We start from the raw sequence: 25,473 nt of genomic DNA, 5'->3' as shown, positions 1-25,473 counted from the left end.
TCATTCAAATGCTGACTCATTCACGATTTTCAAAGCGAGGTTAACTATTTACAAAATGCCAGAGAGGGAAGGAATTGACTTAATAATTTCCCAGCTGGGAAAAAAAAATCTAGCTCACAAGCTTTTTAAATATACGTGTTCCCACTTTACATAACCAAAACCCCTGGTTCTCTCTCTCTCTTTTTTTTTTTTTTTTTTTTTTTTGCGGGGTGGGGGGAGCGGTGTATTCTAATACTTGGTCACTAACCCAGGAAAGTGAGAAAGACAGAGCTCCCAGTGGGCCTTCTTCTCAATAAGGGGCGTGGCTAAAGAGAGATTTTTTCCTTTGTGGATAACCAGTAGATTTAGGTTCTCATTCAATATGTCTTTCATTAACATGAGAAGCACAAAGAAAAAATTCATAATATGATAAATATAAACAGCTCACTGAATTGAGAGAAACTGCCAAATTTTCTTGGGGATTATTAATGGAAGCATTATGCTTCTTATTAAATCTGCAGACACGTGTATCTGAATAATTACCCACTGATTTTATGAAGCTTGGAGGGAATAGAATCTTCCCTTTTTGAGTGTAGAAATCTAGAATAAAGTGAGTTCAAAACACTTAAGCCTAGAAAATGCTTCAATACTTCTAAAGTTATATGAAAGGAACATACAACCAAATGGAAACCCAACAATCATGAGATCGTTGACATGTTGAACAAAACTAATGTGAAGAGAAGATAGTTTTCCATCTGCCATTTTTGCTAAATTTTGTATCAGATACCTGGGAAAATATGTCTGAAATAAGGGTACCAAAATACTTATTCTGAATTGTTTGAGTAAGTAAAAGGAAGGGTGAAAAATAACATATATTTTTAAAAATCGCACGTAGTGGCAGAATAGAGCCTAGGATCACAATATAGTTGCAAACCCATAACCCAGTATGGCCTAAAGAAGTCTTTGAAATCATCTACCCCAACCCCCTTCCTTTGCAGACCAGGTTATTTGAGACCCAGAGAGTTTACATCATTTTGCAAAATTCACACAGCTAGTTAACTGTAGGAAAAAAAAGACTACAATTCTGATCTCCATGCTTCCAATTCAGAACTCTTCAAATACCCAGTGATGCACACACATGCACACACACACAGTATATACAGACATGTGTGCCTGGTTAGACAGAAAAAGGAGTTCAAATGAAGTACTGAACTCACTTTTTTTAAAAAAAATCTGGTTCTCTTTCCCTGATGAGCACTTATGGAACAGTTTCTAAGTGTCAGGCAATGAGCTAAGCATTTCACTTCCCTTAAATAATCTTCGATGTGCCCTCTCTCATGGGTAGTGTTGTTATCCCTCTTTCCATAACAAGCAAACAGGGCTTCCCTGGTGGCACAGTGGTTGAGAGTCTGCCTGCCGATGCAGGGGACACGGGTTTGTGCCCCGGTCTGGGAAGATCCCACATGCCACGGAGCGGCTGGGCCCGTGGGCCTGTGCGTCCGGAGCCTGTGCTCTGCAATGGGAGAGGCCACAACAGTGAGAGGGCCGTGTGACGCAAAAACAACAAACAAAACAAAACAAAAACAAAAACAAACAAAAAAACAAATATGACCATAACAAGCAAACAAAGGCTTAGTGGAAATGTATGTGCTTGAGGTCACTCAGGTCCTCTGTGATCCTTATTCATTGTTTACAGGAGGTACGTTTTGGTCCATCAAAAGTGGGCCAAATATGGGAATTCCCTGGCAGTCCAGTGGTTAGGACTCGGCGCTTTCCCTGAGGGGTCGTAGGTTCAATCCCTGGTTGGGGAACTAAGACCCCACATGCCGCGCAGTGCGGCCAAAAAGTTGAATAGTGAAGGATTCTAAACCAAATTATCTTACTACACACTTACTGAATTGTGTTTTCAACGCACAAAGCTGCTGTTAATAAGCAGAGCAGGTTTATGTGGCAACAGTTTGGTAACAGCTGGGTCCACAGCATGTACACCATCTGGAGACGGAAATTACCTTCCAACCTTCTCTCACCGGCTTATATCAAACAAGTTCTCACATCTCGTCCTGAACCTTTTCTGGGGGGCAAAGGACAGGGACTCCACATACGCCCTCTTCCTGTGCACAGATGGGAGAGGCGGCTGCAAAGGAGAACCCCCAACCTCATCCGGAAACCACTGAAGTCTTGCCAATACTAAACTTAGAACAGCAGAAAGAAGAGGCGGCTTGCACTCTGTCTGGCATGTGGTGCCCTCTATTGTGCCTTTGGAAATTCTGCGGGTGGGAGAGGAAGCAATTCGTAGGGTTGGTTGATATTTTTCTTTTATGCAAATACATCCCTGTTGGAAAACTCTGCTTTCCATTACACTTGAAATTCCCAAAGGCAAAAGGCCATGTCTTCCTTCTTTATTGTGCATGATACCCAACACATTATGGGTGGTTAATAAATGTCACATCACTTTCATTCTGCATTGACTGAGAATGACATTTTCCCAGGAGTTTTGCTTGCTTCAGTTTCTCAGCAAATCTCACAAAATGCGTACATTTCCCAGAAAAAGGGCACTGTTTAAGGCCAGTGTTCCTTGCTTGAATCTCTTCCCCAGATTCCCATCAACGTTTCACTCACCTTATCCCTGGGCCAATGGATTTCCCCCCTGTTCTCCAGCTGTTTTACTCTCTTTTTCTATGCCCACCTGCAAAATTTATACGTAATTCTCTGACACCCTATTTTATATCACTTCCATCACAAAGTGGCAGCCCTCTGTTCTATGTCTACCTTTTGACTCTTTGTGGGGAGCCTTTGATGAGGCTTATCATCTGGGCTATTCCTAGTATAAACATTTTTAGGAGAAAAATTTTGTTTTCATAAGGACTTTTATACCTGTTGTTTTCTGAGAAATTTTTTTTAATGCATTATAAATGCTGATAAGGAATAAAAGAGTCAAGAGCAGAGACCTTGTTTATTCATCTTTGTACCCCAGTTCACGGCAGTCAGTGAATTCTTCTCAGAATGAGGAGCATTCCTATTTCCCCTCAGTGGTTTCCAAACGTGATTCAACAATAGACTTCTATGTAAACCGTGAGGCAGAACAATCAATACATTTTGATATTCCTTATCAAATGACCCCGGTCAAATATTAAATGTGAGATATCACGAGGACGTCCTCTTACAAGTACAAAGTAAAACCCACAGGGAAAGATATGGTTCTCTCTCACTCATACTGCTTTGAATACTTGAGCTTAGACTGAAGATTCAAAATTGAAAACGTCAGCAATGATTTTTGTCTATACAATTTCCTCCTTCACAGAACAAGATGGACATGTTAGAATGGTTATGTCAAATATTAGAGAATAGAGGGTATCTTCGGGCATTTGGATAAGAATGTAGTCTAGATTTTTTGCCAGAACGTTTGCAGACTTCTAGTTCCATTCTCCTGTTTCCCAACAAGCCTAAAATCCTTCATCCTCATCTTTCAGCATGTGAAAGAAATTGATCTGTATATGGAAATATTTACACCAGTGAAGAAAAAAAAAAACACCCTAGCGTATAAAAGAGAAGACTGTTTCAATCAGGGCCAAATGTCAGTTTTCAAAAACGTATAAAAAGGATAAAAATGAAATATCAGAAGAAGCAGAAAGTGTTTATAGTTATGACTCAGAACAGAAGACCAATTTCACAATGTTTCCTGTGGCAGGAGTTGTATTCACTGAGATTTGGGACTGTCTCCTTTTTTTTTTTTTTTTCAAGTTCCTGTTCTAAAAAAAATTGTTTCTTCCAAATCCGCTGAACACTACTGAGGAAACTAAGTTCCAAGAAAGCAAAACAACTTTTGTTCATTCATTTATTCATTCCCTTCTCTATCATACTGATCTCTTGTCTTTTGAAGGTTTCTCTTTTTATAAACTGTCAAAAACTAAGAACTCTTGGTGCTTGAGAGTTCAGCACACGGCAGCTCCACTTATAACAAAGTTCCAAATCATAAAAAGAAACTTGCAGCTATTTTGTGAATGAACTGAATTTTTCAACATGTTATATAAAACATGATAATTTTATATGTGGAACAAATTATATTGGTCGGATTACAATTAAATTACATTGTTATTTAATAATCATTTATCATCTAATTTAACATTAAATTATAAATGTAACAATATTACATGTTATACATATTATGTATTTATAATAGTCTATATTATGGATATTAACTTATACATAATAACAGCGGTCAGAGTGCTTAATTCCTCACCATACATTTTGCCCCAAACGATGAGCCCAAGCCACCCAAAGCCAGCCCATTCCCTTTGTCCGTTACTGATTTAGGAAAAGACTGACTCAATGTTGGCCAATGACACGAGAGGAAAAGTCTCTGAAGGCCTTTTGGGAAAGCTTCCCTGCTTCCAAAAGGACATAGGAACCCAAGACTGTCTGTCACCCACCTGGAACTGCCACAGCCACCTTGTAACCATTTATGTGACTTCTCATGATGCACCATTTGTGTGTCTTTTTGTGTGCAAGGTGCTGCTCTAAGCACTAACTTCTTGAGTTCTCACGAGAGTCCTACAGGCAGATACTATAATTACCCCCGTCTTTTTTTTTTTTTTTTTTGCACATGGGATCTTTATTTTTTTTTCTTTATAACAAATTTAATCAGTTATACATGTACATATGTTCCCATATCCCCTCCCTTTTGCGTCTCCCTCCCACCCTCCCTATCCCACCCCTCCAGGCGGTCACAAAGCACCCAGCTGATCTCCCTGTGCTATGCGGCTGCTTCCCACTAGCTATCTACCTTACGTTTGGTCCCCCGTCTTTTAGACAAGTACACAGAGGCCCTGGGAGGTTAACTGGTCTGAGGCTATCTCACCAGCAAGTAGCAAAGCTGGAAGCTGAGCAGAGGCAGCTGACTCTGGGGTACATTCTCTCAGCCAGGAGGCTGCTACGTCACCTCCTGCTACGTTACCTGCAACGTGCTCTTAGCTCCCCCCCGTACTCACGACCTTCCTTACAATATATTCTTTGCTGGTGGCCACCAAGACTTTCAATTTAAAAAAAAAAAAAAAAAGCCATGCAAGAAAACAGACTCTTTTGATATTCCCTGAACAAAGTATGGCCCTTATGCAGAGCAGAGAATGCAGGAGTGAGGGCAGCAAGATTTCTTTTTCCTTTTGTTTTTTTTTTCCCTCAGACAGTCTCTGTATTTTACTTTAATTTTTAAAATTAATTTTTATTGGGGTATAGTCGATTTACAATGTTATGTTAGTTTCTGCTGTACAGCAAAGTGAACCAGTTATACATATACATATATCGACTCTTTTTTTTAGATTCTATTCTCATGTAGGTCATTACAGAGTATTGAGTAGAGTTCCCTGTGCTATACAGTAGGTTCTTATTAGTTATCTGCTTTATATATAGTAGTGTGCATATGTCAATCCCGATCTCCCAATTTATCCCTCCCCCTGCCTTACCCCCTGGTAACCATAAGCTTTACCTGGCACATATTCAAGAAAGGATATTGAAGAAAAGATGCTTAATGCTTTCTTTCACATGAAAATAGAAAAAAAAACATAATCACGTGGCCATGTGGTGTTGAACAAATTTTTACTGATGAGCAGAAAGACGAGGCAGGGAGGATGTGAGCTGCCCATTGAGAAGCTCTTGATGGAAAAGAAGGGAAACCCAGGTGAACACTGTTGGCAGGGGAGACTGTGAATATTATCTCTAATGATAGAAAGTAGGAAATCTCAGGTTATTTACAAGAAGTAACAGCCAGCAAACCCTTTTTCTCAGGTCTCAGGAGCCCCACTGCTTGAGTGGAAATATGGGGAGAGGGGCCACGTGAGCTGTTCTGAATCTCTTTGGCATCTACTTCTCCACATGCCGTTTGACCCCCAGTTCTCATAAAACCAGAAATATCTACTCCATTAGGATTTGCAAAGCCACATAAAGAAGACTCTGCCACTAAGGAAGCAAATAGCTTTGAAGAGAAACCCCACAGCGGCACCAATTCAGCCTCTCATCCTCACTTATCTCTCTGCCCAGGGTCAGTCCTTTGCCTGGCCTGGTACCCTTTCCATTTAGAGATGTTTAGAAAAGGTGCTGTTGAAAGGACAGCCTCACGCTGGGCTTCTTTAGTCATTCCCCACAGGAAATGATGGAAATTCCTTGCATTCTTATCAGGGAAAGGGGTGAACTCTGCCGGTGCCGGTCTGGAAGGGCCGTGCGGAGACGAATGCATGGAGCCCTCCTTTATGGCTGGAGGTAGATGACTACAAAGCGGCACCTTCTCCAAATCCAAGATGAAGCCAGGCTTCTGGGAAGAGTCCGGGGAAAGCAGAGACAGGCAGCCTGGTCCCCAAGCCCAAACATCCAGAAGAGGGGGCGGCCAAGTGTTTATGTTGGGCAGCTTCCCAGAGAGAGTTCATCATCCTCTTGGTCAACTCTTGCAACCCTCTCTACACTGAAAGCAGAAACTCACCACGTGCCTCAGAAGGAACCTTTCTTTCTGGCTAAGCATACCTGTGTTGCTATTTTTCAGAAGCCCAAGTGGTCCTCTGCACTTTCTAGACATTCACTTCCTCAAGCCCTCTTGGGAAGACACAGCTCCATGATTTAACTAGCGCCCCTGATTGGAAGTTTCATATGTTATCTCTTTGGAAGGCGGGTTGGCGGGGGGGGGGTGTGAAAAAAAGGAGCAGGGTCGGGGGCGTTCTGGGGCAGGGCTGTGTTCTATTCCACACAGATCTCTCGGGCTGCTCCCACATGCCCTGCACTGTGCAGGTTAAACTGTTAAAAATATTCTTGCTAAGCCAAAATTGTTGTCCAAGGGAAGAAAGCCTGTGTGAAACTATAAATAGAGGGAGGCCTGTGAAGTTGCAGGTAAACAAAACTCATTTTTCTTAAAAAAAAAGTCAAGAACTGACTCCAGTGAATACACTTAGGAAAAGGCATCTGGTGCCCCTTTTTGGACTGTTACCCTTATGTAATTTTTCAGTAGTTCTCTTAGAATTTTTCCACTTCGTTTTTTACAAAAGATTTGAGTTCTACCCCATAGAATACGGTTCCTTGTACTTTTTGCTACTATTTCACAGTTTGCAATTTTTGAGATCTTATTCTCTCATAGCTATTAACATTCCCTTATTGCTGAGCCCCAAGGAAGCACTTTTGTCAAAGCTTTGTTCGTCAAACACAAACAACAAATGTTTCCAGCTGCCCCCAGTTGCTCACTGTCAACCCTTAAATCTACCCACGATGTTCACAGACGGAAGGAACCACATGCCTCTGATTCCTGCATCAGTCCAACTTCTGACATCCTATTATTACACCAGGTCCTATTCCAAAGATAACACAAGAGAACCCAATGCAACCAATGAAACAAAGTCAGTCTTGTCCCCCCAGCACAGAAAAGGGGCAAAGCAGGCTCCAGAGGGAGGGTAAGGGACACCCAGAGTGGTACTCGCCATTAGGCTCCCACACTGCCCACCAGGGTGCTGGGGCAGAGAGCCATGTCCCCAAGCCTTCTCGCCTCTCCCAGCTTGTAGCAGGAAAGCAGGGGGTGTGATGCAGCCAGAATCCACAAGGCTGCAGGACATCAGAAGGTTCCAGGGGCTTACGAAACCCTAGTTCCATGTTCAAGAATCAGGATCAAAAGGTTCAAGAAGGAATCTGATAATAGGATATTGGTCAGCGTTTATGGGATTCTCACAGTGTGCCAGGCACTGTGCCAACCCAGCAGCATGTTTAATTCCACAACAGCCCTATGGAGTTGGCCTGTGATGATGCAAACGTTACAAGTGAGGAAACGGACTTCACAGCTTTGGATAATCACGTGCCCAAGGTCACATAGTTGGTGAGTGCTGGAACTTGGATCCAAAGCCACCCACCTGGTTCCAGCACCCACACACCCAACCACTGCACCCCACTGCCTCCCGAAAAGATGACAAGCAGCCATCAAATAGGAAAGATGGAGCCTGGCCTGTTGGCCTCATGGAGTAGTGGTGAATGAAAACTACATTAGGACGTCCTTTGGGAAGATAAAAATGATAAGCAAATGTGAGCTGGATTTGTTGCAATCGTTTGTACGTGGGTTAAAAAGCAGGATCTGGAAGTCACCCCTCTTCCCACACTTCTCCCCTTCTCTGGAACTGTGATGCACTTATCCCTTGGGGCTGAAATGACATTCTTCCTTCCTCCTACTCTATCATTTTAATGGAAAAAAAATTTTTTTAACTTGAATGCACTCATGTTAATCACATGACTAATCAGAAGATTTCAGAAGACATTTTTGGAGCAACTTATCGCAAATTCCAAATTTTATGAATTCATATTTGTCCCGTAGAATATGAATGAATTCTCTTTCCCTTTCTGCTAACTATAATAGTTAAGGATACTAGAGCCATGTGTGATATTTTTGAAGAAAACAGTAACTGGGAAATAAGTAGAAAGATATCATTGTAGTATAGATCATATTCTATCCGTAGAAAATAAAACTTTATATACTGGTACCCCATGTTCCAGAGAATGAACTCTGCCAAACTGTAACTATAGTTACATCCCAAATTAATTAGCTCTGCACACTGAGGCCAAGAAACGCTGACCTGCAGAGCCTGATGAAAATTTGAAAATGCTCACTTCCTTAACCTTTCAAAGTTTCCCCTCATCAAAACTTTCATCAGAGGAGCAGATAAGTGCAAACCCGCCAGATTTAACTCCATCTCTTCTCCAGACACCTGCCCAGAACCTTGGGAAAGGGGCTAACAAGCAGGACATATAGAAAGATGGAAGAAAAATAGAAGCCTTGGTTGAGACCAAAATGCAACAATGAATTCTTGACTAGACAAGGGATGACCATCTTAAAATAATACCATCACATACTAGATGACTGGAGATGATCAACCATTTTGCTCTTTATTAAATATTATACTGAATTTGAAAAAGGACAGTATTATTACATAAACAAGGCTTGACTTTATGTAGCATATGTTTCTGAATAACTAATATCAATAACTTTGGAAACAAGCTACCAATTTGCTAAAATAGTGGCCCCTTTGCCCTGCAAATAATTAATCTCTGGTTCATCTGCAGCCTAAATTCAAGCTGTGACCACTGTATTTGCACAAACAAGACATACCTAAAATTAGACAATAACTAACCCCGATATGTTATCCAGTCTATTTTGCAAAAATAAAAGCCAGTGATAGTACCATGTTCATCTTTATATCTCTCTTCAGGAATGAGACTTCAGACCTGTCACATTTTGATATTTGGCAGTGGCTGGACCAAAATGTCTGAAGAGTGATAACAGCCTCAAATCTCAGGAAAGTGGCAACACCACCCTTGTTTTCAGTGCTGCAACTTCTAAGCATTGGTCCATTTGCTATCCTTCTCAGTCTCACCAAAGGCTTGTGAGGTAGACTTACTACCATGGCAGGTGTCACTCTGCCCACAGGGCAGATGCAGCACTGAGGCCCACAGTGTGGAAGTGACTGGTCTCAAGTCACAGGAGTAAGTAGGGGCGGGGCCGACAGGACTGCCTGGTCTCCGGATGCCTCCCACTCACCACCTTTCACCAACTTTGTCTTCCTTTAATGGTTAAAGTTGAATCATACCTGAAGGAATGGGTCTTGGGTCCTGCTGCTTTCAATGACCAGCCTTGGCCACACCTTAGGAACTAGAAACCCATTTACCTTCTATAAAACCAGGTGCAGAGTCCTAGGCCCTGTGAAAGTGATGAGGTCTCCCTGGTGGAGCCAGACTGGTGTCCAGCCCACTTTAAGATTCCAGAACTGCAGGGACACTTCTAGGACACAGGAATTGAGAGGTCACCTCAATGTCACTGTTGGACCCTTCCTCAAAATTACGCTAGCCTGAGAGTTAGAAGACCCAGCATCCAACCCAGCTCCGGCTAACCTGCTTGAGCAAGGACTTGATCTATCTGGGCCTCACCTTCCTTATCTGTAAAAGTAAAGGCTGAGGGACTTGCCTGGTGGTGCAGCGGTTAAGAATCCGCCTGTCAATGCAGGGGACATGGGTTCGAGCCCTGGTCCGGAAAGATCCCACATGCCGCGGAACAATTAAGCCATGTGCCACAACTATTGAGCCTGCGCTCTAGAGCCCTCAAGCCACAACTACTGAGCCCTCAAGCCACAACTACTGAGCCCACGTGCCACAACTACTGAGTCCACTCACCTAGAGCCCGTGCTCTGCAACAAGAGAAGCCACTGCAATGAGAAGCCCGTGCACCGCAACGAAGAGTAGCCCCCACTCACTGCAGCTACAGAAAGCCTGCGCGCAGCAATGAAGACCTGACGCAGCCAAAAATTAATTAATTAATAAATTAATTTTTTTAAAGTAAAGCCTGATATAAATCATCGCAAAGCCTCTTCCATTTCCAAAATTCTACTCCACCCCTATGCTGGATATCCATCACTGTGCCTAAAAGCTGAATCCAAGAATTCTCAGCCTCGGGATGTCTCTCTCACAGCTCATTCCAAAGTTTCTCTTTTAATTTCATTCCTCTCTTCTTCTACTTGTGCCACTTGGTATCACTCTCTCCACGTCTCCCTGGTTCTCCCAATATTTGTACGTTGCTATCATGTCTCCCCTCTGAGTCATCAGTTTACGGTTTCCACACACAACTTAACTACCATAAATTAAATCCTTTCAGCAACTTACTATGTTTTTGTGTTTTCCACCAAAGCCTGCCCATCTAGCTAGTTACAGAATCATGAAATTTTAAATAAAATTTCTCTCAAGGTCACTCTTTTCTCTTGGTTCTTCATATTTCTACCGATTTCCGTGTAGAGATTTGAAATCTGCTGATCTCCAAAATACACAGGCACGTCAACATTTATTCTGCCTTATCTTTACAAGTTTGATTTTCCTCTTTATTTCTGCCTTTTAATTTTTGTTTTGTTTTTTCTTTCCTTTATAATGTCTGGTTTCCTCTTCACTCCTATGACAACCTTCAGTGAACCCACGATGGGAAAGCAGAATAACACATGGTACCAATGCAGAAACATGTCATTGTGCAGATAAAGAACAGTAGCATGGGAGAGGGGAGAGCATGGTGGGCAGAAGCCTCTCTGCCAGCACGTGAATGGAGGGGCCGTGGGCTTTGTGCCACTGCATTCTCACTTTAAAGCCCTACTTTTTTCCCAGGAAGAAATGCAGAAGTGTGTATCCAGAAGAAAAATGCTAAAGCAATGAGGGAGCCAGAGCAGCTGGGGGATGTTAAATTTAACCAAGGTCCAGCCAGGATTTTTTTTAAGCAACAGGAAGTAGATTTATTCCCTTTCATATTCTCTCTCTCTCTCTCTCTCTCTCTCAGACACACACACACTCTCATTCTTTTCTCCTCTTTCCTCTATTCCTCATTTCCTCTGACCAAGGCACAGAAACGGGCTGGACAGAAAAACCTCAGTTCCCTTGAACTGTCCTTGGAACTTTGTAATGTTTTCACTGGCAGTTTGAGGCCCAATTGCAGATCCCGGGAAGTGTGGTCAAAGACAGAAGAGCATCCGTGAGTAGGCAGAGAAGCGTGGATTAGCTCCCTGTGGCTGCTGGGACAGGTCACCACAAACGGGGTGGCTTAAGAGAACACAGATTTCTTCTCTTACGGTTTGAGAGGCCAGAAGTCTGAGATCAGCTTTAGTCGGCTGAAATCAAGATGTTGGTGGGGCCACATTCCCACCAGGGTTCTCTGAACAGAAAATGTTTCCTTGTCTTTTTCAGCTTCCAGTGCCCACCTGTATCCCTTGGCTTGTGGCCCCTTCCTCCACCTGCACAGCATATCACTCCAATATCTGTTCCCATCATCCCATTGCCCTCTTTTCTCAGCAGTCAAATCTTCCTCTCCCTCCCTCTTATAAGGACAATTGTGCTTCCATTTAGAGCCCACCCGGATAACCCAGAATAACTTCCCCTGCTCAAGCTCTTAACTTGATCACATCTGCAAAGCACTTTATGCCATATAAGGTAACATTCAGGTTCCAGGGATTAGGATGAGGATATCTTTAGGGGTCACTGTTCAGACTACCTTGGAGCACCTGTGTCTAGCTGGGTTCTGAAAAAAGTCTTCCTCTCATTTCTCCACTGACACTAAGCTATGAACATGGGGCCTGAGGAAAAAGGGAAAAGATGTTTTCTAAATCTCAAAATAGAGAAATGCCTATCTTGTCACAGATTTACCTTTCCCACCATGTTTTGCCTGTTAAGCCATCAGGTTTGTATTCAGCCAACCCCCCTAAGCATCCCATCACTTCCCCATGCCTGGGCGTAACTCCTGTCCCACTAGCCTCAGATTCTCTGAGAAATCATCCACCTGTTATACAGAAACTCAATTTCCAAACAAAATTGGGCCTCAGAGCCACACGTGTTCATGTGTGTCAGAAGTCCAGCCATGGTCATGTTACCATATCCCAGATCAAGCACAGAGAAGGAACAGAGCTTTGCTAGAACTCACCAAACCGCTTGTAACCGAAGGAATGCACCTCCTCCTCCTCTGCGAAGTCGTCTGCGGGAGAAAAGACAGAGCATTAACCACAGTGAGGCCGGAAGTGCAGGGTCAGTGCTGGACTCAACTTCAGCCGTCTCCACCTGCTCGACCCTCCCCTCGCCCACCATGCTCCGCACAGTGGCTGTCCTTCTGCTCCTGGAACATACCACGCTTTCTGAGAAAGACCACAGTGTCCCTGCGCTGGCTGTTCCCTCTGCCTGGAGTGCTCCTCCTCCTGTTCCTCAGGCGACTCCTTCTAATTCAGGTCTCAGCTGAGGTATGGTATCTTCGAGATGCCTTTCCGGACCACCACCCAGCCACTCTGCGTCAAACCATCCTATTTTAATATTACTCTCTGGTATCATCCTCATTTATGTGTGTGTGTGTTATCGTGCATGCTGTGAGCAGAAATTCTTTTCTGTCTGATTTCATGAATGAATCCCATGTAGCTAGAATGGTGCCTGTCAAAGAGCAGAGGCTTAATAAACTTGGGTGAATGAATGACTGAATAATCAGCTGTCCAAAGGGTCAAGTTATCTTCACGTAACTGAGCCTAAAGCCCTCCTTTGCAGATGCCAGGCTCTGGGGTCACCTCTTCCACCAACTGTGGCATCTCAGGAGCTCAGCATGCCTCCTGCAAGGACGGCCAAATCCTTCCCCACTCTCCTTCCACTGGATAACTGGGACTGACGGATGATTTCCCAGTAAATTCATTTCAAAAGACAGACTTGCTTGGGAATTCCTAAAGGTAGGGAACTGGAAACAAGGGCAATGTATGGCAGCCACGCTTTCTACCAAAAGCCCAAATCCCCCTCCTCACATGGACACGATGCAATTCCTATGACGCTGATAACGAACTTGTCATTTCACACATCTGCCAGGTGTGGGTGTGCAATTAAAGGGTACTTTTGATGACAAGTCAAAGTGTTAAGACCAGGTCTTTCCAGGGAGACCTAACCAATTCTTCTTTTTTTTTTTTCTTTTCTATTATGGTTTATTATAGGATATTGACTATAGTTCCCTGTGTTATACAGTAGGAACTTGTTGTTTATCTATTTTATATATAGTAGTTTGTATCTGCTACTCCCAAACTCCTAATTTATCCCTTCCCCACCCCCTTTCCCATTTGGTAACCATAAGTCTGTTTCCTATGTCTGTGAGCCTGTTTCTGTTTCATAAATAAGCTCATTTGTGTCACATTTGAGATTCCACGTCTAAGTGATATCATATGCTGTTTGTCTTTCTCTCTCTGACTGACTTCACTTAGTATGATAATCTCTAGGTCCATCCATGTTGCTGCAAATGGCATTCTTTCACTCTTTTTTATGGCTGAGTAATATTCCATTGTATACATGTACCACCTCTTCTTTATCCATTCATCTGTCGGTGGGCATGTAGGTTGCTTCCGTGTCTTGGCTATTGTCCAACCAGTTATTCTTGGGTTGGTCACCATCACTGCACCAGCACCCAGCTTTCCCCCCACATGCAGTTCAGTTCAAAAGCGCTGACTCAGCACTCACTATGGACCAGCGATTGCCAGGCAGTGGGGTGCACAAATGAGTGAGCCATGGTCCCTTCCCTCAAGAAGCTGACAGGCTTTCAAAGAAAAGAGACACGTAGGGAGGAAATAGAGCCTCTGTGATCATCTTTTTCAGCCCACAGATGGGACACAGGGCCTGGCTATAACCGAACCTTGAAATGTGGAAAAAGCCAAGATGTGTGATATCTACCACACAGTGTGTTGAACCTCAGCACACTAGCTTGTTATGAAGTGTTATGAGGACATGTGTGAGAGAACTACTCCTAAGACAATGGAGAAGTCGGAAATCTTTGTATTTTACCATGTTTCCTTATTCAGAGAACAGCGAAGAGAAATCCAGGTTTTCATGATTCAGCTCATCTTCTTCTGGCAAGGATTAAAGCTTTAGTTCTTTCTAGATGGAAGAACGTGCTTACAAGCAAAAGAACAGCACCTTTTTCTCTCTGACTCGGTGATTAGTTAGTTCGACAAATACATATTAATCCCCTAGTCTGTGCTGGCTTTCCTAAGTAATTCTCCCATTAATGCCTGCGAAGTCCGGTCTAGTCTCAGTTAAAGAGAAACCCTTATCTGCTTCTTCTGCTTAGAAATCCATGCATTCATTTATTCACTCAGTCAATAAACAGGTACTTATAGACCAGTGGAGTTGAGGGGACATGAACATAGGTAACGATGCCACCCAGACGTCAGCTTCCCCTGCCAGCTCCAGCCCCTCCACTGCAGAGACACATCCGCAAAAGAATCTGCTCACATGCACACGCTGTGGGCCAAGGAACCATCATCACTGGAGAACTCACAGTGGAGACAAAAAAACAGCTTACACTGTGCTCCCGGTAGCAAACAGCTTAAAAAATTAGTATTCTCCCTAAAGCTTCTTTTCAGCAGACCTACCATTAGTTTGTTTGTTTGTTTTCTTTTTCCTCTCTGGTCTTTTTCCCATGCAGCATTTAGTCTGACTGACTCCTCTCTCCTTCCTGAAATTTCCCTGGGAACTTCAAATGTCTCATATTTTTGTTATTAAAGCAATTCAGCACTGCCTCCAAATTAACCTACCCAAACCCATTAGGGGTTCGAAGAAACAAAGGCTTTACAGGCGACCCCTAATACAGGACTCAAAGAGGATGTCCTGCTTCTTAACCCTCATCCCAAGAGGATGAGAAATTCTTATAGCAGCTCCTAAAAGAACACAAATCTCTGTCTCATCCAAGTCTATAATTAGATACTAAATCATATGAGACATGAAGGGTACAAAGTACCTCAGAGAACGTCTTACTGGGATTATCAGGGAAGGTATCACGGAGAAGCGTCTTAATCTTTCTTAGTGTTTATTCTTTGGAGGGAAAAAGAGAGTTACTGCCTACCATATCCCTTTCTTGGAAATTCATAGCAATTTTGGAACCATTAGAGACTCAGGGAGGTGCTGAAAGAGAAAAAGATTGTTCAACTCTGTTTCACTCAATGTTTTCAAGAGTTGACTTTTCACATCCTTAAAAGCTACATCGAGTTGGGCAGGTAACGCCTAGTAGACATTCCATTAGTGGAGGTGTCCCCAGCCAGATTCCCCAGCTGTGTAGATTAGCAAACAGCTGATTCAGGCTGGTGATGCAGTGAGACATTTCAGGAACTGAGAAAGAGAAAGGGGCAGGAGCTGATGGGGCTTGTGGCTGTCTGGACAGCCACATCAGACTACAAGAGTCACAGGAGATTGGAGGAGAGGTCAGCGGTTCCCAGTGCCTGAAAGTTTGAGAGGGTGAAAGACTCCAACAGGGCCCACATGGCTGGCAGATGGGTTTCAGGAAGACAAACAGCCTGATATTATGTGCAAGGTTATACTTTGTTCTCAAAACCTTTTCGTCACACTGAGTGGACCCAGGCTAAATGCATCCTGGATTTTCTTTATAGTACCAGGGGCCTGCAGAGATGATGGGCTCAAATAAGGATATTATCCCTCAAGGATATCCAGTCACCTTTGCAACCTGCCAGTTTTCAAAATCTGTCTCGGACACAATCTACGTCACATAACTGCTACACTCCAACACGAGCAAGGATTTTGTTAAGATTTAAGACCTCTAAGTTCTGCAGTGGCCAGAACTTGATCCCTGCTTCGGACATCAGTTAGTCTGCAGGGAAGAAGTAACCTCAACATCCTAAATAACAAAACGTGTTTAACTGGAGATTTATGTCTACAGGCACGTACTTTCTTGGCTGCCACAGCTGTACTATAGCATTTTTGTTGTAATACCTATGGGCTATACTGTCTTTTGCTTGCCTATTTCAAAATGTGATTTTTATTTATTTTTTTACTTTCCTTGGTAACTGGCACAGGGCCACGCTGGCCAGAGGTTTCGTGATGGAGAACGCAAAACAGAATTCTGCTGCTGATTTATTCTTTGAGCTTAGCTATTTCAGAGTACCACGAGTTCAAGTGAAGTTTAGTTTAGTTGGCTTGGAGAGTTGAGAGTCATACATATTAATATGTTCCAATCAATCTGTGGACCAAGTTGTGCAATATCCCTATGGGTAGAATTCACCTCTCCTTCCCCTGCACTCCCTTTGTATCAGTGTGACAGCAATTACTTCCGTCTGCCTTATATTCTAGTTCTGTTTTTGTTTTTTTTTAACATCTTTATTGGAGTATAATTGCTTTACAATGGTGTGTTAGTTTCTGCTGTATAACAGAGAGAATCAGCTGTATGTATATATATATATATATATATCCCCATATCCCCTCCCTCTTGCATGTCCCTCCCACCCTCCCTATCTCACCCCTCTAGGTGGTCACAAAGCACCGAGCTGATCTCCCTGTGCTATGCGGCTGCTTCCCACTAGCTATCTATTTTACATTTAGTAGTGTACATATGTCCATGCCACTCTCTCACTTCATCCCAGCTTACCCAGTTCTGGTTTTGACTTCACCAGATGGAAAGCCTTTGGAAAACAGGAAACTTATCACATTGTACCCTCAGCAACTAGCACATTTATGCCATGCTATAGAAACTCAGAAACTGTTGTTAAAAAGTAAGTAGATTATAGAGTTATACATGTGTCTCTCTCTCCCACTAGTGGATGAATTCCTGAAGGAATTCTTTCTCTTTTTGCATATCCACCATGTTTGAGGAAGAGAAGAGAACCAATACTTACTCAGATCTACTGAATGTCAGTTACTTCCCATTTGTTGTTTCTCTGTTTTATAGGTGAGAAACCTGAGGCTCAGAGAAGTCATGTAATTTGATCCAAGGTCCCACGACTTGTGAGCAGCCAGACCAACACTAAGACCCAGGTCTGGCAGACCCTCAAGTTTCACACCATGGTGGTTGCTGACCCCACAGACCCAGGAAACTGAACTCTGTGCTAGCAGAAGAGAAGGCTGAAAAGCGATGATTTATACCCCAGAATCCTGAAAAGGCTAAGGAATTTGGGACACAGGCCACTCTGAAAGGAGAATAAAGGTGAGGCTAAAATAGGAGGACTTGTTGAACATATGTTTAAGAAGCAACTGCTATAGGGCTTCCCTGGTGGCACAGTGGTTAAGAATCCACCTGCCAATGCAGGGGACACAGGTTCGAGCCCTGGTCCAGGAAGATCCCACATGCCACGGAGCAACTAAGCCCATGTGCCACAACTACTAAGCCTGCACTCTAGAGCCCATGAGCCACAACTACGGAAGCCCGCACGCCTACAGCCGTGCTCCGCAACAAGAGAAGCCACTGCAATGAGAAGCCCGCACACCACAACAAAGAGTAGCCCCCGCTCACCGCAACTCGCACACAGCAACAAAGACCCAACACAGCCAAAAATCAATAAATAAAATAAATAAATTTTAAAATAAAAGAAGCAACTGCTATAATCAAAAAGATAGACAATTAGTGTTGGCAAGAAGATGGAGAAATCAGAACCCTCATATGCTGTTGGTGGGAATGCAAAATGGTACAGCCACTTTGGAAAACAGTCTGGCAGTTCCTCAAAAGGTTAAACATAGAAATATCATATAAGCCAACAATTCTACTCCTAGGTATATACCCAAGAGAAATGAAAACATATGTCCACGCAAAAACTTGTACATGAATGCTTATAGCAGCATTATTCATAATAGTAAAAAAGTAGAACAATCCAAATGTCCACGAATCGATGAAGGGATAAACAAAATGTGAATATAATATTATTCAGCAATAAAAAGGAATGAAGTACTGATACATGCTACACTAGGAAGGAACCTTGAAAATATTATGCTAGTGAAAGAAGCCGGTCACAAAAGACCACATCTTGTATGATTTCATTCATATGAAATGTCTACATTAGGCCAGCTCATAGTCAGAAAGCAGGTTAAAGCTTAGGGCTGCGAGTTTTGGGGGGAAATGGGGAGTGACTGTTAATGGGCATGGGTTTTTGGGGTGGGGGAGGGTGATGAAAATGTTCTAAACTTGATTGTAATGATGGTTGCAAAGCTTGTGAATATATATATATACATTTAAAACCCTCTTAATTGCACACTTTAAACGGGTGCTCTGCGTGGGATATGAAAAATAAAGCAGTTTGACCTCCCAGGCCCTTCACAGAGTTGGGTGACTGTCCCTCCCTGACCACAGCATAAGATGGAAGATTTATTACTCAGAGAAATGAAAACAAAAGAACACAAATGGTGTCCTCCTCCAGAGGAGATGAGGGGAACTGTAATGGAATCAGGGGAAAAGGGGGAAATTTTCATACTGAATGTTCAGACACTCAGTTCTCTTCTCCCACTCAGCCAACAAGACTGTATCCTCCAGGCTAATGACTGAAGGTTCTTCCTGGGGAATCTGGCCAGTTAAGAGAAAAATAAACTAATGATTCTCATTCCAGGAGGTCCCCAATGGAACAGCCCAGCCAGATCAGCCTAGAGCGATAGTCACAGGTCACAGAATCCACCAAAACAAGGAGCTTCTAATTAATGTTTATAATACTCTGCTCTTATATGTGAGGAGACACCAGACACGTGACACAGCCTCTAACATGAAAAGACAAGATGAAAATAAAGAAACCAGGTAAAGCAATTTGGAGGAAATACACATTATGCAGAATGATAAAAATAGAATAAAAAATCCTACCATTAATATCCTTGCAGAGATAAGAGAAGATAACGTATCCATAAAAGAAGAACAGGATGCTATAATAAAAAAGAGACCCTCAGAGAAAAAGAAAGAACTCTTGGAAATTAAAACTATGATCACAGAAATGAAAACTTAATAGAAGAGTTGGAAGACAGAGTTGAAATATTCCAGAAAGCAGAAAAAGGGCAAATAAATAGAAAAGAGTAAAGACGAGAAAAAAAATTAGACAACCAATTAAGTGGGTCCAATATTCAAATAACAGTTGTTCCAGAAGAAAAGAACAGAGGGAATCATCAGAGGAATAAGTAACAGTATTTCTAGGATTGAAGGACATGAGTTTCCAGAATGAAAAGGCACAACACTTCCCAGCACAAAGAAAGGAAGAAGATCCACTCCAAGGCACATCATCATAAAGTTTCAGAACCCTGTGGACAACGAGAAAACTCAAAAGCTTCTGGACAGAAAAAAAGAAAAAAGATTACTTACAAGAATTTTTTTAAAAAGGAATGTCTTCACATGTCTCACTCACCAGCAAAACTGGAGCTAAAAGAGAAGAAACCAGTGCCTTCAAAATTCTAAGGCTATATTATTTCCAACAGAGAAATCTCTCAACTAATTGAGTAGGTAATATAAAGACCTCTTCAGACCTACAGATTCCTCAAAAATGTACCTCTCATGCACACTCTTCTTGAGAAGTCACTGGTGAAAGCATTCCACTGAAATAAGGAAAAAACCCAGAAAGATGTATGTGCGTATATGTGTGTGTGTGCACGTGCATATGTGCACCCTAACCTAACCTTAACCCTAACCCTGAGTAGGTCGGAAGAGTCCAGGAAAGATTTCTTCAAGAAGATGAAAATGCGGTAATACCTACTATGTTTGAACACACTACACAGAGATGGAGGACAGTGGAAGAGACTTTGGGGGTGAGTGTCGATGTAAATATACATGGGAGGCTAAACAAACAAAATAACAAGAGGATTACCAATTCCAGAGGAAACACAGTTATGCAAGAGAGAAATATAAGTCAGCTGTGAATAGCATTGACATCATCTTAATAATATGAACACTGAATATTGATCTAGGCCAGACTGTGATATAACTATACTGGGATGATGGGGGCAACAGGAGGTGTCCGTGATGGTTGTCAGGTGGAGGTGAAGGGTAAAATAACTAAATCCTCATCTGCTATAAAGGGAAGTCAATATATAATGCCTAAAACCAAAATAATAATAAAAACAAAAGCATGGCACTTAAGGACATGGGGCCGTAGTAGCTCATCCGCGTTAAGAACCACCAACAATTTTTCCATCCCTCCAAGTGCAAGTCCGTTTCCACTCTTTTGAATCTGGGAGGACCTTGTGACTTGATGTGGCCAATGGTATTTGCCAGAAGTAGCAGTGGGTGACCTCAGGGCCTAGGTCTTCTCCAAGACCTTTGCCTTTCAGCTTCTGTTTTCACCCCCTCGGCAGCTGGCTGCCATGGGAAATGTCCAGGTACCCTGCTGGACCAGAGGCCACCTGAGGAGAGAGGAACCCTGGGGGATGAGAGACTCTGAAGGAAAGGAGAGAGCCTGGCCAGCCCTCGGCCCTTCCAGCCACCCCGCTGATGCTCCAGCCGTGGAGCGAGGCTGACCAGCCTGCCCAACACCTCGGGAAGCAGAAACCAGCCATCCCCGCCAAGCTCAGCCCGAATTGCAGGGTCATGAACAAATAAACATCTGTTGTTTGAAGCTACAGGGTTTGGGGATGGTGTGTTCTAGGTAGAGAACTGAAAGAAAAGTCAATGCCAAAAGAAAATGCAAAAAATGTTCTCAGGAGGTTGCCTCTGGGGACTGGGAAATGATGAAATGAAGTGGGTTGAGCAGGAAATTGCTGTTTTTCATAATAAATGTGATATTCTTTGACTCTTTAAACTATGCGCATCTCTAACTTTGATAAAAATAAGAACTGAAGTCAAGCAAACAAAACAAGGGAATGTGTAGGGGAGATAAAAGTCAGGTAGACAAAAAGAAAAGTGCTCGGGTCCAATGGATGCTGACCACCAGAAAAGGTCCCCTGCTCCAAAGAGCCAGCGAGCAGAGTTCACCCTAGAGCAACAGCACAGAAGGTGTGGACTCGCAGCCATCACTAGCTGGCACAGAGTAGGTTCTGACAAATGTCACACTGATCAGAACAAGTTCTGGCGCTCTTAGGAGCCAGGCTGAAGGACCGTGGACAGAGGCGAGGCTGAATTTAAACTTCTCTTCCAAGCCGGGCTCAGCACTGCTGTCCACTCGGTACTGTCTCCACCCTGATGCAGCCCCAGCTCCTGTAGCGTCACCACTGCCAGAACAAAACAGGGTGGTCCCACAGGCTGCTAAAAATATTTGTAGCTTATTCCAAATAGTACAAGACATTTATTTTGATCACTCAGCTGCTTTCCGAATTTTATGTTTTACAGCAATAGGATCCCTTTTTTGGTTCAATGGTATAGGGTTTTTTTTGTTAAGTCAAAATTGTAAAGACATAAAGTGACTCCAATTTGTGGCACAACTTGTAATTCTGATGCTTTTCAAAAACTTGCTTTTCTGATAAGGAGATACGATACCCTTTTCCTTCCTTTATCGTTCAACAAAATTGAAGGGATTTTTTGGGTGACTTTTACCACTAAATTGGTAGTGGAGGCTAAACCAGATTTCCTCCAGCAGGCCCACTTCAACAACTTAAAAAGTAAATAAATATGAGACTCAAAATGTTGACCCCCACATCTATCATTCACAGTAACTACAGGGGAGGTGACATGTCTCCCCTTCTCTTATGAGGGACCTTCTCATCTAATCACCTTGGTCAAGTAGAGTCAGGATGAGGACTTGAATCCCTGCCCCAAATTTTATAAGAACCGTGGAAAGGTGTCAACTGCATGGGCCATTTGGCAAGAAAAACCAATGCCGTCCGTTTCTCTGGAGACACACACACAAAATAAGTAGTCTTTGTTTAAAAACCAAACCAAACCAAACAAAAACTGATATATCTGTTTTGTTCCGAAATCATTTAACTTTATGTTTAGGTTATCCAAACAATTATACCAAAGTAACATACTATAATTAATTACGAATGATGGACCAAAATTGAGCCTAGGAGACAAAGTTCTAGAAAACTTTGTATTTGATTCTCTCTCATCTCCCACATTGAAATGTCCTATTGAAGGTTTCAGGGTGGCCCTGATGTACCATTTGCCTCTAATTACTATTAGAGCAATGTAACCTGAAACATGAAATATAATTTGAGGTAACAAATCAGCTTGAATCTCCCCTCCAAAGGAAAATACCCCTGTCCTCAGCCATCTCCTCCTGTGTCCTACCGCAGCATTTATCTGAAGCTCAAATAAGGCACTTTTCACCTTCTATCTTGAATGCCAATTGTTTATGCATAAGTCTTACCCTGTCCATCAGACTGCAAGCTCCTTGAGAACAGGGGCTATGTACATACTAAATATCTGACTATATTTCAATAACATTCTAAATGAAGAATATTTAACTATATTTAATATAAAGAATATTTGAATATATTTAAATAATATACTACATAAAGAATAAGTGAAAGCTAGTTAGGACTTGGTGGCCTAACTTTAAATAATGAATAAAATAGAAACATGACAGCTTGATAGAAAATTAACATTATCAATGAAATAGACATGATGTCATACATACATACATACATACACATACATACACATACATCTGTCCTAAGACTTATGTACAGATAAATTTGTTTTATGTTTTGACTCTTTGATGTCATATCCTTACTGGACAAAACTGGACACTGGATTTGAGATACAAATCTTTAAAAACATTATGTCACCATCAGTAGGTACCTGAACAATAGTGCTCCAGGAAAATTAGTGCTCCTAGGTAAATTAAAGGTATTTACATATATTTTCTGATTTCCTAGCATGATCATAACAAATGAGAAAATGGTACCATTTTCACTATAGTTACAAACTTCACTGTAAATATGGTCCATGCATTTTCAGTAGGGCTGATTTCTGACTACATGACAATAACACGGGTGATGGCAGCTGGAGATGGACCAATAGTAAAACTGTTTCCCATAAAGAGCAGAGTTTTCTCCCATCCCCCAGGTCTTTGTACCACACATTTGTAATTTGAAAATTACTTTCGTTTCAAAACCAAGCTTTTTTCTTCGTGGTAGAAACTGTATCACTTGATTAACTTAAGATGGTTCATAATTGGCAATTACGTTCTGCCTGGAGGAAGCAGCAGGTTATAACTAAACAGTATTCTAACACCTAAAATGTCTTGAGTTCTCCTTAGGTGCTAGACACCATTCTAAACAACTGATCTATACTAACCTACTTAATCCTCAAAACAAACCAACAAAACAAAAATAAAGCAAAACCCAAAAAAAAGGCATCCAGTAGCTCCCCCATTTGACAGATGAGGACACTGGGGGCCCCAGTAGGTTAAGTAGTTTGCATGTAGTCACCAGGCCCTCTGATTTCAGAGCCCACACTCTTCACCACACTAAAATTGTCAGGTTCAACTCCTGGGAACACTACTTATAATTACATTTTATGAAATGGCTACATTTTAAAGTATATATTATTAACTATAAATTTGGATTATTTTGCCTTTGAATAATAAAATGTTTTATATATATATATGTATATATATATACATCAGCTAGTTTCCAAACATTTCTATGTCACAAGGAAGTGACTTACACCCAAAGAAGTGCATCTATTTCCACAAACCAATGACAGGTTAGTTTTTTTCACACAGAAATGTCAAATGTCCAACCTCTTAGGCAAGTGCATATGACTTCACGTGATACAAGGTTATAATCTCAAATGACTCAGGAAGTATAAAGGAGTCATTTAATATATCCAAGTCCAATAAATAAATAAATGTTTAAATTTCCTCCCATGCTGAAAAATATATTTCCTTCATATTTTTTAAGAGTATTGGTTGACTATTTGTGATAAATTCAGGGGTTAAGAAAGCTCCTAGGATCTCTTTGGAATTTTAAATTAGATTACTAATTTCTCCTTTCACTGCTATATAATTACGAAGGTCCCTTAAGCAATCAGTAGGACCTGTTCAAGGTACTATTTTGGTTTGGGCCCTTCAAACATCATTCACTTAAAAAGAAATCAAATCACTGCTTGATTGAAAAGTTACCCCCTGCAAGCTTTGGATTGTTGGTGTGGTTAGAAACTGTGTTATCAACAGTGAACAATAAAATACTTTCTATGAAGAATGTCAGTATCTCCCTATCCCTTGTTTAAGATGTTTACTTACTGCTACTACTACTACTTTTAAATTATTATTATTACTGATCACATACTGGTGGTTACAGTCTGTTCTTGAAAAGCAATTCTGACAATGTTTCGTTGTCTCACAGCAAACCTGTCAGCAAAACAATGCAGGGGCTGTTTCCAGAGTCCATGGCTTAAGGGAGCCATTCACACTCATTCAATCAATCACAAGAAAACCTGCTGCAGATAAATTCTACAAAAGGCAGCAACCCTGGAATCCGCCTTATCTCTGCAGGAGCTCCAGCCTAGAGAGACTCCTCCAGTGACTGGCTGAAGAGCACAGCAGTTTCTTCAGACCTTTGATGCCAGGTTATTAAAGTCTAAGCCCGACAGTAGGACCTTTTCTACCTTGCTCACTCAGTATCTATGGATTGTGGCACACAGTATGTACTTAACAAAGCTGGGTTGATTGAATGAAACATTAGGGTGTGGCTAGGAGGAAGCCTAAATTAGAGGTGTTACATGTGGATTCTGGAGTCAGACTGTCCGAATTTGCATACTAATTTCCCCACTGACTAGCTTAGTGCCCTTAGACAAGTAACTCAGCCTCTCTGAGTCTAAGATTTCTTAACTGTAAAATGAAGAAAAAAATAATGCCTGGCATGGCAGGTGCTCAATAAACGTTAGCTATTACTAAAGGGAAAAATAGTAAGTGGGGATATTAAATGGCCCATCAGTCATGCCTAAGAAGTTGTTTGCAGTACTAACCACGGTACAGATCAACTTGTCCTGGCTTTTATCTTCCAACTCACAACACTGTTCCCTGCCTCCAGGCCACAGTCAGGAATTCCAGAAGCTGAGAGAGCCTGTGCCTTTGGAATGGCATAGGAGCAGAAGATGGAAAGGCAGGACCAGCCTGGTAGAGCCAACCCCACAGTGCAGGTAGACTTTTTTCACAGATGATCACTTTGATGACCTAGAACACTGTCCCCTGGCCCCCAACTGCCTGATTCTTTTCACTCTGATTTGCCCCCAAAAGTAGAAAGACTGTCCTCTGCCCACTCTGGGCTCCTCTCCTAGCACCTGACCGCTTTTTCCCATCACGCGGAGACATGTGGACC

The 25,473-nt window shown here is 42.2% G+C and overlaps 1 protein-coding gene across 1 annotated transcript in view; it reads right to left on the bottom strand.

The window, feature by feature from the left end:
- The window catches only part of COLEC12 (collectin subfamily member 12), a 187,708-nt gene that overhangs the window by 158,081 nt on the left and 4,154 nt on the right, over window positions 1–25,473 (bottom strand). Inside the window, exon 2 of the mRNA XM_082640417.1 lies at window positions 12,434–12,484. Within this exon, the coding sequence (XP_082496543.1) occupies window positions 12,434–12,484 (51 nt within the window). The remainder of the gene's footprint in view (window positions 1–12,433; window positions 12,485–25,473) is intronic.

The sequence above is a fragment of the Mesoplodon mirus genome (genome assembly GCF_964341445.2).
Source record: "Mesoplodon mirus genome assembly, chromosome: 13".
Lineage (NCBI taxonomy): Eukaryota > Metazoa > Chordata > Mammalia > Artiodactyla > Ziphiidae > Mesoplodon > Mesoplodon mirus.
The sequence above is the reverse complement of the archived record's forward strand: the minus strand, read 5'-3'. Positions and strand labels throughout refer to the sequence as shown.